This window comes from Phoxinus phoxinus, assembly GCF_949152265.1.
Source record: "Phoxinus phoxinus genome assembly, chromosome: 17".
Classification (NCBI taxonomy): domain Eukaryota; kingdom Metazoa; phylum Chordata; class Actinopteri; order Cypriniformes; family Leuciscidae; genus Phoxinus; species Phoxinus phoxinus.
The window spans coordinates 22767438-22785554 of NC_136892.1; the positions used below are offsets into that span (position 1 = coordinate 22767438).

The 18117-nt window shown below is 38.0% G+C and overlaps 1 protein-coding gene across 3 annotated transcripts in view; it reads right to left on the bottom strand.

Annotated features, from left to right (window-relative positions):
* Nucleotides 1-15261, bottom strand: part of atp2a2b (ATPase sarcoplasmic/endoplasmic reticulum Ca2+ transporting 2b) — a 36808-nt gene extending 21547 nt beyond the window's left edge. The window contains exons 1-6 of one of the 3 annotated variants that reach the window (XM_079585192.1): nucleotides 14888-15024; nucleotides 14560-14784; nucleotides 14079-14096; nucleotides 13897-13979; nucleotides 10365-10469; nucleotides 6713-6851 (exon numbers count right to left, since the gene is read on the bottom strand). In XM_079585192.1, the coding sequence (XP_079441318.1) occupies nucleotides 6713-6851; nucleotides 10365-10469; nucleotides 13897-13979; nucleotides 14079-14096; nucleotides 14560-14677 (463 nt within the window). In that variant the 5' untranslated portion in view covers nucleotides 14678-14784; nucleotides 14888-15024. Of the gene's footprint in view, nucleotides 1-6712; nucleotides 6852-10364; nucleotides 10470-13896; nucleotides 13980-14078; nucleotides 14097-14545; nucleotides 14814-14887 lie in introns of those variants that run through there. The other 2 variants (XM_079585193.1, XM_079585191.1) reach the window with 2 other exon arrangements.
* Between the last annotated feature and the right edge of the window lie 2856 nt (nucleotides 15262-18117).

Here is an 18117-nt window from a genome sequence, read left to right on the forward strand (position 1 = left end):
AACAATTCTTTTTTTGATTCCAATTTTATGAAATCTGTTTTAACAAGATAACAAATGTTGGTTTGTTTTTACAGACTCAATGACTCATATAGGCCACCGGGGGGTGGAATATATGCCTCGCGCTCAAGCGCACGCATAAAGCTCTCCGCAAAGCACTGGCAAAAGTAGCCTAATGATTTTGAATGTGTCAGGAAAAAAAGCAGAGACACATTTTAATTGCTATTAATAAACTAGTGTTTTCTGAATCAGTGTTGGCAGCAAAGATGAAGTTGACATTGCTGACTCGTCATCTCAGCAGTATAGTGAATAATCACAATTACATAAGAGTATTTGTTTTTTATTTAAATTGGTTAGTTTAAAAGTAGACATTTCAAGCTTTCTATATGCCTATTTCTCATGTCTGTGAGGCAAGTAGCCTGTGTTTCGTTTAATTTGTGATGCTCTTAGTTCTTCTTGCAGTCGAAGACGAAGCAAGTTTCTGCTCTTAAGTTTATTCTGTGCACTGTCAAGTGCTTCATCAGATTTGTTGTGTTGCCGGTCTTGGCAGCAACTATCTTGTATTAAACATTGCGAGCTGCTGGTGAAATGTAGCCACAACGTTTGATCTTTTTCACATCTATGGGGGTTGGGACGCTTACACACTACAGCCTTACGTACGAGTCACGTCACTGGGCGTAACCGGTGTAAACTAATGTTTATCCTTGATCCCTCGCCACACCCAATCATGCTGCATGCTTATTGGCTCACTGAGGTTTACCCCTAGGCACCGAACGATAAGACAATTTTTGATACTCGATGGTAGAGGAATTCGGTCGGTGCCTAAAAAGTATCGAACTGAATACCTAGCCCTACTTATAAAAGCTACGTCAATGCCCTAAAATGAACAAAGGCCTAATCCTAGCTTAATCTAAGCCCTGTCTGTGAAACTGGGCCTTTAAGTAATCAACTTAAGTGGTAGCAAATAATATAAATAAACAAAATAAAATAGCTAAACAAAACCTCAATAGTGTTTATAGCATGTACCACAAAAAAAGAAATGCACCACTGGTTCACATTAGCTAATTTTCTTGGGAAAACATAAGGGACATCTTGACCGCTAACAAATATGCTAGTAAGCAAACTTTAGGGAGGTCTAATCCCTTTTTCAAAGAGAAGCATTAACAGTTCCTTGCGTTGTCCCGGATTGCCTTTGGTTGGTTTGTGCAAAGAACACTCCCTTCCAAGCAGTGATTGGCTGGGGCTCTCCGGGGAGCGCTTCCTGAGGGAACTGACAGCGAGAGGCCGCAAGTGCAGCGACGACCCGAGCACGTAAACACACAAGGCCGGATATGCTCTCTGTCATGCAGACAACTTGTCCTCCAAGAGCCTGTTCCCACTGCTGCTGATGGGACTGAACCGATGCCTGCTAAGGACAGTAAGAGAGGACAAAGAGCAGAACACCTCCCCTTCAAACATGAGAGAAGAGAAAGAAAGCGGCCATCTGGCTCACTGATTATTTATCTCGTCAACTCTTAACTGCACATCCTGTCTCTGTTCCTACTTTCACTCTCTCGCTCACTCTCTACTGGGACAGGGTGGTCATTTAGACTACAGGCTTGCTGATAGGTCATGTTGCAGAGTTTTACGTACAATGAAACCCCACCTGAGCGATCGCAGAGCAGCCTCGATTTAATACTTCTGGAGGACAATTCCCATGAGTCCGAGCCATTACCATAGCAAAGGAAACGATCTTGGTTCATTAACAGAGAGGCACAGTAAATTTAGAGGCTGGAGGATTGCAAAAAAGTGTCTTACTTGGAGGAAGACGACATTCACTTGTGAACAGGAAGTCACACAATACATTTAAAACCACAAAAGCCCGGCGTCTACAGTGGCTGCTTGTCACTTTCTCCCAGACGTGATCAGCATTCACACTCCCGCGGTTAGCATGTGGCAACGGCAGTTAGCTAATGTTTCTAATGCTTTCTATTCACTTTTTTTAAGGTGGCTCGCATCAGCAATGTGCTTCACCATATTCCTTTTGGGTAAATAGGGACTTGTCTACACTTGCATCCTCCTGCAACTAGTGTCCTTGGCTAATGTCTCACTTCACTGACATTTGTCCCTTAAGGGGAGTCTTCGCTCAAGAAAAGATGGGCAACTTACACGACACCATTTTCAAGTAAAAACGGAAAACTGTATGCGTTTTGACTGTTCGTTTACACGACAACAGTATTTGGAGGACTGAAAAAACAAACTTCGGAAAACTTTCAAAGTGCAAGTTTTTGAAAAAACAATACCATTATGAGTATGCGTATGTGTTTAGTGTATAGGCACGTAATTTTACTTAGTAGTTTTCCACGTAGTTACATTGCCAACAACTGGCATGGCATGCATAATACAGCTTTTTTTATAACAATAGATAATACAGTAGTTTGAAGACGTTGTCATCTGTATGTGGAAAACTTTTCAGTTTTTAGCACATCGTTGTCACGTAAATATACCCTCAAACAGAAAAAGTGATAAGGCATCACCTCAATGTGATTAATTCAGGGGTTGATACTGTCAATGTGCAAAATATATAAAAAGTCATAAATTTTAGCTCTAACTGAACCATCTCGTTAAAAACAAGAAATTCTGCCAGTGCACTAAAACATGTATATTCAAGAGAGGGTTGCCAAATCTGTGGAAAAAAACAGCCAAATTCCCAATCAAATATAGACCAAATACCAAAAAACCCCACTCCCATACCTAAAATACATAAGGTAATTTACCGTTATGCAATACACACAATTTCAAATAGGAAATCACTGTACAGTAGTAATAAACAGTCATAATAAAATGCCGTAGTCATGGCCAAAATATTTGGACATTCTGTTTGAAGACTGTATGAATACTTCATTAAGACAAAGACTCTCAAAATCCAATCAGTTTAAAAAGAGCTTTTTCTGCGTTTTGAAAGAGGAGATGCACACAGCTGAGCGGTCAATTACCACCGCTGGTCTGCAGATGACAGGAGATGGACCAACAGATCAGATGTTTCATGATGGCATCACTTTACATGCTATCAGACGGCAGATGTATGAAAGACGAGAGGTAATAACAGATGTGAGAGGCGGTCATCTTCAGCAAAGCGCTGCAAGGTCATTCTTCTATTAGAGTGATCTGAAAAAAAAAAAGGAGCTACAGGGACTAGAGTTTATGACTCACTGAGGTAGAGCTGAGGTAGGCGGAAAAAAAAAATACACAAGATAAATGTACAAGCAATCTATTCCTATTTAACCAATTTGGCAAGATGACGCAGCCATTGAAAAGGTAACTATGCTATGCCAGAAGTTACATCAGCGGTCACTGTTCTCAGATTACTGGAGGATTTGAGCTATACCGGTAATTTATGCCTTTAGCACAAACAATGTGAGAGGAGTTACATTTTAAAATGTACTAAAGATTAGGAAGTTTTACAGCCTTAAGTACGAGAGAAATATGTTTTGACAGGTCTCGTGCTCACAAAGCCTGAATTTATTTAAAATATACTTTCTGTAAACATACTGCGAAATATTATAACTTTACATTAAATTTTAAAATGCAAGTTATTCCAGTGATGACAAAGCTGAATTTTCAGCATCATTACACCAATTTCAATGTCACATGATCCTTCAGGAATCATTCCAATATGTTTGTGGAAACAAACATTTTTTTTTTTCTGGATTCTTGCTGAATACAATAAAGTAATAATTAAGATAAAATTGTATTGACCTCAAACATTTGAACGGTAGTGTACAGTATGAGTTACAATTACATTATTGAGGTCTGTTAGTTTGACTTTTCAAAACTGATCTGTCGGCGGAAACTAAAGCATTTCAATTACATTTTAAATCTGATTGAAAGGTAACTTTTAAAAGTGTAAATTTTTATTTCCCTGCGTCATGCGCTTGCGTCACAATCCTGCGGGTTTGATTAGCAGACCTCATCGGGGAGCAGGGGACCATCGCTTTTCCAACATCACTGCACCATCTGCTGAAGGCAGTTGGTCGACCTCCCAGCAGAGGCTGGATGATGCACGTGGATGCTGAAGATTCATGCAAGATCAGCTGTGAGCTCTGGTGTCGACCGCGAGGTTGCACAGCTGCTGCCACTAGACGGACACTTAACATTCCACTCACGAGACTCTTTCCCCCTGCAGTCACCTCCCTCTTTGTTTTCCTTCACCACCGCCTTCCCGCAACACTGTTTTCCACCATGCAAGAAGGGTTAACCTAAATCCATTTACCCAGCTTTATCCCTCCTATATAAGAGTTTGAGAATCAGACCCTTCTATGACCTCCCTCTGTCCTTCACAAGAGGAAAAGGAATGCAGTTCTTTCTTTCTCCATCACTGACTGCAGCAACAAATTAAACACGGTTGTCCTGCGTCACTCTACAGCACCATCTAAACCAATCAGCATCATCCCCCCTCACCAAGTAAAACCAGGAAAGGACTTTTCCCCCCTCTTTAGATTTAAGTCCCTGGTTTAAACTAAAATGGATGCAAGTGAGGCTCCAGACTGTGACTAAACTGATTGCGAATTGTAGCTTTTTTGTTCCAAGTAATGGTTTAAAATATAGCCACCACAGGAAAACTGTATATGGAAGCACACAAAGTTGTCAAACACGATCTTGTTAGAGACGCAACAGTGCTTTCTGCATGCAGCTATCAACAGACTGAGCCGTGGTGTCGGATCTGAGTAAAAAAATTAAAATACTGGTGGCATTTTAATGAGTCAGTCGAAAAGATTTGCGAAATAGCTTTTGAATTCACTTAGATTCAGCCGTTTGAATCAGACTTGCTCAGTGAACCGTTCAGAGCCATTATTCTGTTAGCAACTTAATCTTGAGTCACATGTCCAAGTTCGAAATGAACCAGGAACTGTTACTGTGATGTACACTTTAATTAAATAATTACCTTCATGTAAAAACTACGCTACACATTTTTGATGGAGTTTTGTTATTATACATAAAAAATAAATACATTTGGCTGCTAAAGGTTTCATTTTAGCAGCCTAGTCATTCTTGTTCCAGGTTCTGCAAAATAATCTTCTTTATTCACTTCCCATAATATCATCCCTTAAATGTATCCTTAGCAACTCCACCACCCACACAGTGGCATTGTAAGTGGAACGTTTAATTTTTCAGGACCTATCTGTTTAGGCACCCCTCACTTATGTAACAGGTACGCTCAACCTGGTCACATTACCACAGGGTATTATTATAAAACACCGGCTCCTCCAATCCCCATCCTGCTGATGGAGGCTCTACTGCACCATGCGGCTCACCTCAGCACTGCCCGTTGCATCTCATCATGACTAAGCATCTATCTAACTCCACCTGAAGCTGGTGAGCACATCTCATCAAGCCCAGCACGGACACACAAGGTAATAAAAAGGTTACACATGCCATTGAATGTCTAAAAAAACTGAAGCAATAAGGAAGCGCCTAGTGATCTATTCCAGTGAGCAGAGACGTGGCGTTACGTGATGCAATATAGAGCAAGGGGCACTCCTGATAATCCCCATTTAGATAAATTCACGTGGGAATTCAAACTTTAAAAGTTAACCAAAGTACATGCTTTTTACAGTCATTCTCTTCAATGAAAATTGATGACTCATCTTGCATTACACAAATAAAATACCTGATAAAATACCCTCTGGAATGAGAATGATCCTTTCCAAAAAAATTATGTTTGCTTAATATATAGCCAAGATTTTTTTCCCCAGTAAGTTTTTTTAAAAAGAAATTACTCTGCAAGGATGCATTAAATTGATCTAAAGTGACAGTAAAGACATTTATGTTACAAAAAAAATCCATTTCAAATAAATGCTTTTTTGAACTTTCTATTCATCAAATAATCCTGGACCAAAAACAACAACATTTTCCACAAAAAATATTACACCGCACAACAGTTTTCAACATTTATAGTAATGTTTTTTTGAGTTTTCTGAAGAATCATGAAACAATGATGCTGAAAATTCAGCTCTGCGTCACAGACATATAGAAAACGGTTATGTTAAATTGTAATAATATTTCATAATATTACTACTGTATTTTTGATCAAATAAATGCAGCCTTAATGAGAAGAGACTTCTATTAAAAACAAAAAAATCATACTGATCTCAAAACTTTTGAATGGTAGTGTGTATGTATTATTTAAAGACTTTCAAAATTATTAAATTCCATCAATACAAAAAAAGTGACAAGCCTAATATGCATCACCTCAACTTCCTGCTTCAATAGGAAATACATCAATAGTACAGAAAATTTACTCATGCTGTATTTGAGTTTCACAAAGACAAAACACAGGAAACATGCAAAAATGTTACATTAGCTCTCATTTCTCAAGCAATAAAAAGATGACATTAAAAAAGTAAAGAATTTGTGGCAAACTTGACAGAGCAATTATTTAATTTTCTGTTTTCTTGAAGTACCAGCAGAGCTCTAATTTGTACTCTTTAGTAAGTCTATACTGCGAAACGCATGAAACACGATCTCTGCCGAGGCAACCATGTGATCACACACAAAGGTTCAGAGAGAGTTTGTCACTGTAAGCCTAAACCACTGGGAAACCAACCTGTTCACATAGCAGCCATCTGGATAATGGCACTGGCTACTTTACACCTGTTCCTGATTAGTTTTCTACCGCTGGTAAGAATTCAATGTTCACACTGGCTGAATTTGAATAGTCACTTAAAATTCTTACCGGCAACTTCCACAATGTCCCCGGGTACAATGTCCCTGGCTTTGATCCGCTGTACAGTCTTCCTGTCCTGGCGATAGACCTTGCCCATCTCAGGCTCGTACTCCTTGAGGGCCTCAATGGCATTTTCAGCGTTTCTCTCCTGTAAGCAGAACATGAATAGTAATGAGACATTTTCATATTCCTGGGACATCGTACTAGTAGGCATTAAAAGCGTAAGAACTGGGGCTTCAAGGGGTCCACAGAAAAGTTCAGTAAAAAAATAAATTAAATCTACTGTGTTTGCGAGTGTGTGTAAATGGTTTATAATATCACACTGATGGGGTTTTCCTCAATTGGACCATCATTTAAAGGTCCGTCAAATTAAAACTTTTGAACAAAAACCTAGTCAATAAATGTCTGAAAAATAGGGATTTTTCATTATTATGCTATTGAGAATCCCCAAAATGTTTATGCTGATCTTGAAAGGATCTAAATACTGTGAATGTGTGTTAAATGGAGCTGAGAACTAAGACTACATTATTATTATTATTCGCAGCTACAAAAAAAAAAAAAAATCAAATTACCCAAACTATTTCATATGTGAACTAAATATTCAACGGCACATCATAGAGACGGGTAAGACAATCCAGGGCTAAATTGGCTGACCTCACTATGATAATTTTTGTCTTGGATGGCTGAGGTACCATCAGATACGACTGAAGGGAAACTGCCTTTGACGCTAACCTTCTTATTCTAATGTTAAATGTTGCGTTTAAAGTGACCTTTTGCTTTCAGCATGATTAATCCCAAGGGACACTTCCTAATAGTGGTAGCCTGCTTGGCAGAGCATTTGGTAGCGTACTTCCTGTGGTTTCTCTTGCATGATGGGAACAAAAAGTCTTATGTCAAACAAACAAAACTGGCGTGCCTAAGGGCGAAAAACCAGTTTCATGTCCGGCCCCAGACAAACGAAGGGGGATGGGTTATGGTCGCTAAGACATTTAAGGCAATAAGCTATAAAATACACAACACATTATTAACTGCTGCTAGTTCACGGTATATCTCACTAAAGTCAGTTTGGCATTGCAAAATACTTGTTCCAACCACAGTGCTGTACATTAGTGATAACATTTCAGATAGCTAAAAGAGTTAACAGAAATGACTCCTGTGCATTACGGTTATGATGAGAAATAAACCAGAGAGGGTGGAAAGTCAGATAGTCACACGATCTGGCCCAAGACTGAGGCCTTGCGATTCATTTCACAGTTAATCTGAGCAGAACTGAAAGGAGGAAGGCCAATCTAACTCTGTCTTTTGATTCAGACATCATTGAAGAAGCAGAGCACACTGCCCCAAAAACATACCCGTTTTCAAGCATGGAGTCTTTCCAACGGATTGTGTTCTACCAAAACTTGGATTTAGATTAAAACAATTGCCAAAACAAAGTTAGTGCAATAATTTAATGAAATGCATTTTATTCATATAGTAAGTGCTAAAACAAGTCTATGTGGCAGGGAAACACCGTCTAAAACTAATACCTTGATGGTTGGTTTTAACCCAATGCCAACTTCCTTGGCTATTTTCATTGCGAGTAACAAGTAGAAAACTATAAAAGAGCGAATTAAACTTGTATAAGGTTTCTAAAATTTGCTTTAGATAAAAACTACAATGGATTCAGGGAGGGTTGACTTTGCGGAGTAAAATAATTTCCTAAAATAACTTAAACCAGGGACATTTAATTGAATATATTTAACTCTTTCCCCGCCAGTGTTTTTGAAAAGAAGTTGCCAGCCACAGCCAGCATTTATGATTATTTTCATGGCCCACAGAATATTTTGTTGTATAAAAATCTGAACATGCAATTTATCAAAAGCAAAAACAAAGCCTCTACTTAAAAAAAACACACAAAAAAAAACATGTGACTGACTCCAAACATTTAAACAGTATTGTATACTTAGATAATACTACCTTTGTACCACCATACTTCAATATGCATTGGTTGCTGAGAAACAGACTCAGTTATTTCTCGTGGATGTTTAATGGGCCTGTAAATCTTCTAGAGCTGGTGCATGGACCGGTGCTCCCTGAAATGAAGTTTGCCCTGGGCTAGCAACTGCTACTCTCCGCTCTGATTGAAAAAGTGGCTGTATGAACCAGAGGATAATTAGTCCTCTCGCCTCTTACATCACACCTGCCACTAGGGATGCAATTCACCAAAAAAGTGGGTATGAACCATAAGGAATTGTAATGGGAACATTTGTAGGCCACCTGTGATCCAAAACTATATGAAGAAAACCTTGCTGAGCGCAGTTTTCATTTCTTTGTCAACAATTGCTCAAGAAACATTATTTTAATAGTGTCAAACAGTTGTGATGATTAATATTTTTGTGGAAACCGTGCTACATTTTATTGAGGATTAGAAAGATCAAAATAACTTTTTTATTAGAAATTGTTTGTAACAATATAAATGTTCACGGTCACTTCTGATCAATTTAATGTACCCTTGCTTAATAAAAGTATTAATTTATTGCAAAAACAAAAATCCTACTGATCATGTATCTGCAAATTATAAGAATACATTATTGTATAGTATAGATAACTCGGAGCTACCAAAGGCTCTAAATAAAACTCAGTTGTGATTTCATAGGGTCTTTAAAGACATTTTTCCATTTATATACACTAATATCATCTGCAAAACTATAGCCCAAGGCATTCAATACTGTGCTGCAGCTGTACCCTTTAAGAAGACCATTTGAAGAAGTAGAAAACTGATAGGAGGAGACAAGGCTGAGGATTCTCAGGCAGTCTGGGTAATGAATGGTGACCAAAATAAAATGATAGAGAGAAATCTGGGACATGGGTTTCAGGGCCGCTGAGAGGTGCCGGAGAAAATAGGGTCTTGGCTCTATTCTGGATTCCACTGGGACAGCAGGACTATCTTTAGAAAAGGGCAGCGGCAAAAAAAAAAAAAAACGGCCACATGTTTTCATTTTCATAACAAGGCTAACTACACTTTACGAGAAAGACTACATTCGTTACCAGGCACAAGCAAACTATCAGCGGAAAATGGCTGTCAGAAACAGCTGGTACTAGAGGACAGTAGATGTAAAGATTTAAAGCTCATTATGAACAATCCACAAATTACACTAGTCACCAAGGCTGTATTTATTTGATCAAACTACAGTAAAAACAGTAATACTGTTTTAAATAGTTAAAATAGTTTTCCATTTTAAAATCTAATTCATTCATGTAATGGCAAAGCTGAATAAATGCTGAGTTGGTTCTCAAGAAACATTTATCATAATTTTTTTTTGGACACAGTGAAACATTTTTCCAGGATTATTTGATTATATAACTAAAAAATTGCATTATTTGACAGAATTTTAGAACATTATAAATGTTGTGTCCTCAACTTGTCCTCGCTGAATAAACGTTTTAATTTCTTTCTAAACAAAAAGAAATCTTACTGACCCCAAACTTATGAACAGCAGAATAGCAGTTTTGCTCTCATACAACGCTGTGAGAGCATGGCCTCAAAGATTGGCGTTCATTAACATCTGTCAGAGCACGCCCATATGCAAAAATCTATTGCATTTCCACTTGGTGTTCATGTTGTTCAGAAATACAGTATAAAATAAAGGCAAAGCTTAAAACAAAAGGAGTCCAAACTTACCTGCCAGACACCTACGATGGCGTTGGCTATAAGAATTAGCAATATTACAAAAGGCTCCACAAACGCTGTAATGGTCTCCTCTCCCTCTTCAAACCAGGCCAGTACCTATAAGAAAAACAGGAAAAACAAACTTCATTTAGGATTTCATGTTGACCAAATAGCCTTTATCAAATGACTGAATAACACCAAAGAGTGTTCCAAGACAATATATTAGTGCATCATGTTTTTACACTGTACCAGAGCATGTCTTTATATCTTGGCAGGAGTTGTGGCTGTGAGCCAGGTGTCAAAACAGAGTGTCGTCAGCAACTGCACAAGAATGACTATTTAATGCATGTCGCTTCTTAAGGGTCACAACCGACAAGAAAAAAGTACTTAACGAGCCAGCCATGTGAATTTACAGGCATGCCGACACTGTCCAGACAAGGTCCAGTCCAGTAACGCTGAAGCACTGAGTCCTTAATGTAATATGATCCAATTAAGACAGACCAGCTTTCATCAATCTAGACTATATGGGCTTAAGCTTACCTGGACCACACAAGGGGTCTCACTGGCCTATTCGAGAACATCATAACACCCGTCTAAAAATGTAATAGTAAAGCTCATCTTTGCAAACATCACGAACAAGCCAACAGAAGCAATGTACAGTCAGTGCATCAAACCAAAGCGAGCATTTTAACACCAACCCACATATTCTATTGAGGCAAGAAGCTTTCTATTCCCTATGCAGTATTCCGAATATTTTGTTTCTGTAACATCCTGTATTTTTTTTACCCCCAGAGGGTACGCTAGGACAAGCTTGAATTTTGTTCGATTAAATCCCGGACCTTGTACGACAGATTTCCTTTACAGCTTTTTGTCATTCTGGTGATACATTGCGTACTTACGCTAGTTCACAAACTGGTTTCTTATCAATTAGGCTAAATCACAGATATGTGTCTGGTAACATCCTTTACCCAATTTAGTTCAACGACCAGCACGTTTATAAGAAGAAATATACAGAAACTTGTATAATTAACACTTTTTATATTACAGATAAATATAAAATAGACCATCATTAAAGTTTGGCATGTGGTTTTTGTTCAGCAAGGCGGAACTAAATTGATCAAAACTGACAGCAAAAGCATTTACGTTACAAAAGATATCCATTTAAATGTTGCTCTTTTGACCTTTCTAGTCATCGACGAATCCTGAAATTGACATTAACCACAAAAATATTAAGCAGCACTACTACTGCAGGATTAAATTGCATTTTAATAAACATTTAAGTTGCAAACTTTTGTAATAATTTCATAAAAAGCAGTTTTGATCAAACAAATGCAGCCCTGTTGAACATAAAAGATTTTTCCAAAAGTTTTTTAAACAATCTTACCAGTCGCAAACTTTTGAATTACAGCGCATACATTATTTATATAACAATAAAAAAAAAATCTCGAATAATTAATTTATTGAAAATATTTCATCAAATATTTTTTTAAATATTTATACTGAATTGTGGCATACACATGTTTTTGTCTTTATAGAACAACTGTAGGTCATTCTACAAATGTGCTACTTTAATAGCAACTTAATTAAAATTATAACAGAATAGACAAATGAAATGTTTCTGGTAAAATGACGACTTCTGAATGTTAAAGGGTGCAAAGCACAATGGCTTCATCTTGCTAGGAATTCAGTCCATTAAATGAGATGCCACTCAAAATCATCCTGACTTCAATTATAAAAGGCTCTTGTGGAAAGAGCTGTGGTTGTAAATTCCAGTTGCTGTGCTCAGTCCTGATGGGATAAACTGTTGATTGAATAACACCCTTGCCTTGCGGGAATAACAAAGGTGAGTGTAAGAGCGAGTTAATGCATCTCTATGAGTGGTTAGGGAGGGCATTCAAGCATAAGCTTTTGGACCTTGTATAGACCTGTATATACAGTAAGGTGTAAACGGGGCCTAAGCCAGATCTTAAAACAATACACAGGACCAATTCAGAGGCAACAACCTTTCCCGTTGCCAGTAGGGCAACGTCACAACACTAGTCGCCAGATGAGAAGCTGTGGAACGAATAGCCAATAAGAGAAGTGAACTCAGCATTTGAGAAGGGTCCTTTCCCCCCCCCTCTTTTTATATATTTGTCATGTAAACAAGCATGCTGTATTAATAATAATAATCCTCAATGTTGATGCAACAAACAATGATAATTCAGCAAACTCAGAAATCCAAACAGAGGACGTGGATGACTAAGTTGGTTCAATGCAGTAACCTAACCTCTGGACCATGTTCTCAGTTGAGAGCTCTCTAAGCCCTCTCGGACTTGCACCATGCCTGCCATTTCCAGCGGTGAAACATTATCCAAACAGACACGTGTTATTAAAGACTCCAGACAGCATAAATGAACCACTGAGTGAACCACTGTACATCATCGCCTTGTAGCCTGATGACAGCATATTGTAACATGATCAAAATATCACGCAGAGCATTTATAAAGCACTCCGACACCTTCAGCATGGTACTTACACACTGCATCTCAGTTGTTAACATGTCATGCAGAGATTAACATTTAACACTAAAAATTAATGATTAATGGACCAAACAGAAATCATAAAATCTAAATCAAAATTGTTATTCTACAAGGCCATAAACAACATAATTACATCATTAAAACAACAAAAATGTACATGTACACTACACACATTTTTTAAAATGTATACAAAACAGTTACGATTAGCTTGCAGATTTGCCATTTGTACTTTTTATATATGCTATATATAAGTGGACCCAGTGGAAAACCAGGAGTGGAACTGGAGCGGGAAACTTTGGGTAAGTGGTGAGGGGAATTCTGTTGCTCCGGTCCACTAACGCATGGTGTTCCAGACCGGTTTAGATTACATGTTGTCGCTTGGGTGGCAGACAGCCAAAGCCATGTCGTTCCAAACCCATAAGACTTTGGATCATCTTCCAAACACAAAAGAAGATCTTTTTAATGAAATCTCAGAGCTTTCTGTCCCTCCATTGACAGCTACGCAACTACCACGTTGAAGCTTTAAAAAGTTCATAAAGAGATCGTAAAACTAATCCATTTGAATTGAGCGTTTTAGTCCAAATTTTCTGAAGAGGCATGGTTTTGATGAAGATTTTGATGATAATTTGAACTAATCCGCTCAATTCATATGGATTAGTTTACAGATCTCTTTTTTGGACTTTTTGAAGCGACAAAGTTGTGGACTGTAAATGGAGGAACAGAAATCTCTCAGATTTCATTAAAATATCTTAATTTGTGTTTCATAAGTCTTACAGGTTTGGTACTAACTGATGACAAAATTTACATTTTTGGATGAACTATCCCTTTAATATTAATTGCAAGTTTTGCCTAATTGCTCTTCTAGTTAGATGCTAACTTCATTGTACTCTGCAGAATGATAAAGTTGAATCTGATCTAATCTAACCTTATTTTATCCAATCCGGAAAAACACTGGGGGAAATTATAATAAAGAAAGCTAAACGAGTACTGTATTCAACTTAATATTGATTTGAGGTACTTACAAAAGATATGCAAGCTGCCAGTAGAAGAATCCTTACTAAAAGATCCTCAAATTGTTCCACCACCAACTCCCACAGTGATTTTCCTGAAAAGAAATAAGCATGATTGTGAAAACATGATAATAAAGATCAAGGCGTGAAATGCATAAAAAGAGGCGTTAACAGAATACATGACAAAGGATTACCCTCTTCCGCAGGCAATTCTGTGGTTCAGCCAAAGATTCACAGCATGGTGAGAGAAAAGAGACAAAAAAGATAACATTAGATCCTGAAAGTTCATGTACTGTAATACATTTAAAAAAAATGCATCATTTAGGCTTTACGGCCAAAGACAATATTGGTATTTTAACTCAAATATATATATGTCTTAATAATTATATATACACAACTATGTTTGTATATACAACACTGGTTACTGGCCAAATGTGTAAAACATGACTATACTCGCTGGCGGCGAGCAGCGGTGACGTCACGCGCCTTCATTTCGGACACATGCCGGCTGATTGAAATTAATATCGCCGCATGTGCGCCAGCTCTTGTCCGGGCCTAACAACCCTCTAGCACTCGGTCAACATTGCGAAATCACCTAAACCTATTTGCTTACTAGTAAACTGCCAATCCCAGTCTCCTCTGTTAGCATTAGCCGAGCCACGTTCGCTCACTCACCGTTCGGTCCCCATTTCTCCCGCTGCCGCTTCGCTTGCTCCAGGCCGAGCCCAGTGCTCTCGTTCACGGAGAAAAAGCTGTAAACTTCCTCCACGGTTTTTGTATGTGCGTTCTCCATCGTGGACGGACGGACACGCTGATAATAAACGGACTCGCAACCCCCCAAACACGGGCTTCTTCAAAGCCTTCAGTCCTGACTTCCAAGACCTTCGGATCCACGAAAAACTTGATCCAAAAACAACCAGATGGACTTTAGATAACAAGTACGAGATGATAGCCTATTTTAACTTTTTAGTAAGGGCGTTTAACTAGAAGAAAAGTTACTAACCCGGGCTAATTCAACCAAAAATTACGCAACAGACATCGTAAACTCGCTGGATGTTCTTGATCTTGAAAATTTTCGATGCCTGCTGGGAGTCTTAGTGTCCTTATGATGTGATAAATAACCTCAAAATTGTATTTCGGATCTATCATCGGCTCATTCCCTTAAACCGCAGCCGGTGTTCGCAGCTCTAGCACCATCAGCACCAATCGCGTGTCTCTGCTCCGCCGCTCTCCTGATCCGCATGCAAAGCTCTCGCTGTCCGCATGTGGAATGCGTTCATTGGCTGCGCGGACTCCGGAAATCCCGTTCCTTCCTTTGACTTTTCTTCGTCACGTCAGTGTGTGGATCAGCTGACCCTCCTCGTTTTGGCCGACGTCATTCCAGATGAAGAAGGGTGTTAGTGTAGCAAAGAAATTTCCCTAGAATGCACAATGTAGAAACGGTAGGGGTTTTGATTCATGCTAGGCAGGGCCCTACTCGCCAAAAATATTAATTCACCGACTCGTTCTGTGCCTCTTTCTGTAGGTTACGCCGATAGGTGGCGAGAGTGAATGTTGACGAGACGAGTCATTATTCGCGATTCGCTAAATACGATTCGTTGACGACCAAATGTTTTTTTTTTATTAATACTTTGAATTAATTTTTAAACGTTTTCATTTGTGTAGTTTAAGGATTAGTACGTTTGTTGTGTATTTTTGTCATTTTATTAGTTATTGGGGGTTTTATGTCTTTATGAGGCCTATTTTTATTTTTGTTTTAGTAATTTTACTATATTACGTTAATGAAAAGGAGAAACGTTGCCTGAATGTCACAAGTGTTGTAGGCCTAATTTTAATTCTTTCATTAAAATATTTGTTGTTTTCAAACCATTGTGTGTCCCATAGCCTAATTGTTTTAATGAACTTTTGTATAGCCAAGATTTCAAAAATACAATTACCTTGAGAAAAATTCACCAGAGTGAAAGTATGACAATTTGTTATTCAGACAATAGGTAATAAAGGTTATTCCTTTGAATCTTCAGTATTCCCACATTGATAAAATCCCAGTTACAAATGATGTCAAATTATTTTACGCACACAAAAGTTCCATGTAAAGAATAACAGATGAATGGGTAAATTACAATTATCTTTGCAGTTCCTTGTTTTCTGGTTCAAATGATGGTGACTGACACCCTTCTTTTCTCAGGATGGCTAAACCATTTCTAATTAAAACAGATAATTTTTCTTAGATGTGTCTGATTAATTAAACAGTTAAAAAGCCGGTCAAGTGGCCAAACATTTAAATATTTCTGTTATCTGTAAGAGACAATGTAGAAAGCAGGCTTGTAAGAACATATTTTCTTCATAGGGATGTGTATTGTTCTTCACCATTACCCAGTCGTCATTTGGAGAAAGCACTATATTTGAACACACAAGATAAGGCCACTCACTGCACACTGTCTCACTGATGAAAAGGAGGAATGAAACAACGTCGTAAGATTAACTTGGACCCTCTGCAGCCATTTTGCAACCCTATACAGGCTCAGATAAAAAGATATGTGACAGCTAAATTAGTTTAGCCAAAGGGTTGCCATGGAGATATGACATGGTGCGTTACATGTTTGCTTGTTTATAAGTCAATCTCATAGTCAAATGTCTATCTGGAATATAAAGTTGCAATAAACATTCACTAATTGTTTCCAGCTCTGAAAGTTATTTTGATCGGGTAAATGCACAAAAAAAACATTACTGTGTGTGCACTGTCCTATGGTTCCATAAAAGTCGATTTGGCTCATGGAAACAGACATAATAAATAAATAAATAAAAATAAATCCAAAAATAAATAAAACAGGCATCTTATGCTCAGATTCACAGCCCATCTGTCGAGGTCTCTGACAGTTGCAGTGGAAGGTGATTTTCCTTGAATGACACTATTATAAAACTTTAAATATTTATAGTTTACTAATTATTAGTTAACTTTACACACACACACACACACACACACACACACACACACACACACACACACACACACACACACACACACACAATATAAACAAAAACTTGTATGTTAGATGCGATTAATTGCGAATAATCGTTTTGACAGCACTAATTATATTAGATTAAAATATACATTATATTATTATATTACAATTTTAGGGACTTTTAAAATTGTGATTTTCAAGCCTGAAAAAATGTCATGATTTTGTTTGTTTGTTTGTGGATTTTTGTAGTTATGTTCATAATTTCATGGCATGGAATGCTATCTGACATTATTAAACATTCTTTATGCAGAAATCATAAACGACCACAAAAATGATGGAAATCAGAAGGTTGTGGAAACCAGGATGCTCAGGGTTTGATTCCCTAAACAGTTGTAACCTGTGAATCTAAACTGTGAACATAGAAGGCACTAACTGCTACAATAACATCCACAGTAAGCTTTATAAAGGATAAAACAAAAGATGTTTCGTTTTGTATCATAATTCCATTCACTGAAACGTCAATTGAGCCAGTAAAAGCCCATTTATCACACACCTCTTGACTGACACATTAATTGTAGCAGGCTTGAGAGAGAAAGAACAACTCAGTCAGCATCTCAATGCTGTGCAATGAATGTCAAGCTGTTTGGCCCTACCTGTAGATTTATATCTGGCTGTAAGTTAACAGGTTCCAATTAACTACAAGTAGGCTATCTTAAAATGATAACTAGCATTATACTATCTAAGTGGCTTCAGTTGTTGGGCGTGAAAGATGAGTTTGTTTGTTTGAATTAGTAATAAGGCATCCCACAGTTCACGAGAAGAGTCAGATGTTTCCGTATTACGCTTTGTTCAGTGTACCGTCTTTTCCCTGTGTAATACAGTGAGGTGACATTTGCATGCTAAACATAAACAAAAGATAAGGCACATGACAAATCTTTAGTGAAGTGCGACACAGGTCTGAGGCAAACCGTTCCTCAAAGTGTGTGTCACCTGAGCAGACACGACAGGAAGAATACACAAAGTCGCCTTTTGTCACCTGAGCATGGTTGTTTATTCAGAAAACCATCCCCTTGTTTGAGTTTCACGGATGTGGAATGTGTATTTTGCTAACAACTCTTTCCCATATTCAGTCTATGTTTGGTATCAGTCCCTGGGCTGGAAGCCAAATGTTTGCCTTTTATGGTTCTGTAAAAAAGCAAATGTATGATTCTGGCATGCCAGGAGGATTGTAAAGCTCTCAAGATACAGGATGGGCAGGCTTTGTGAATCC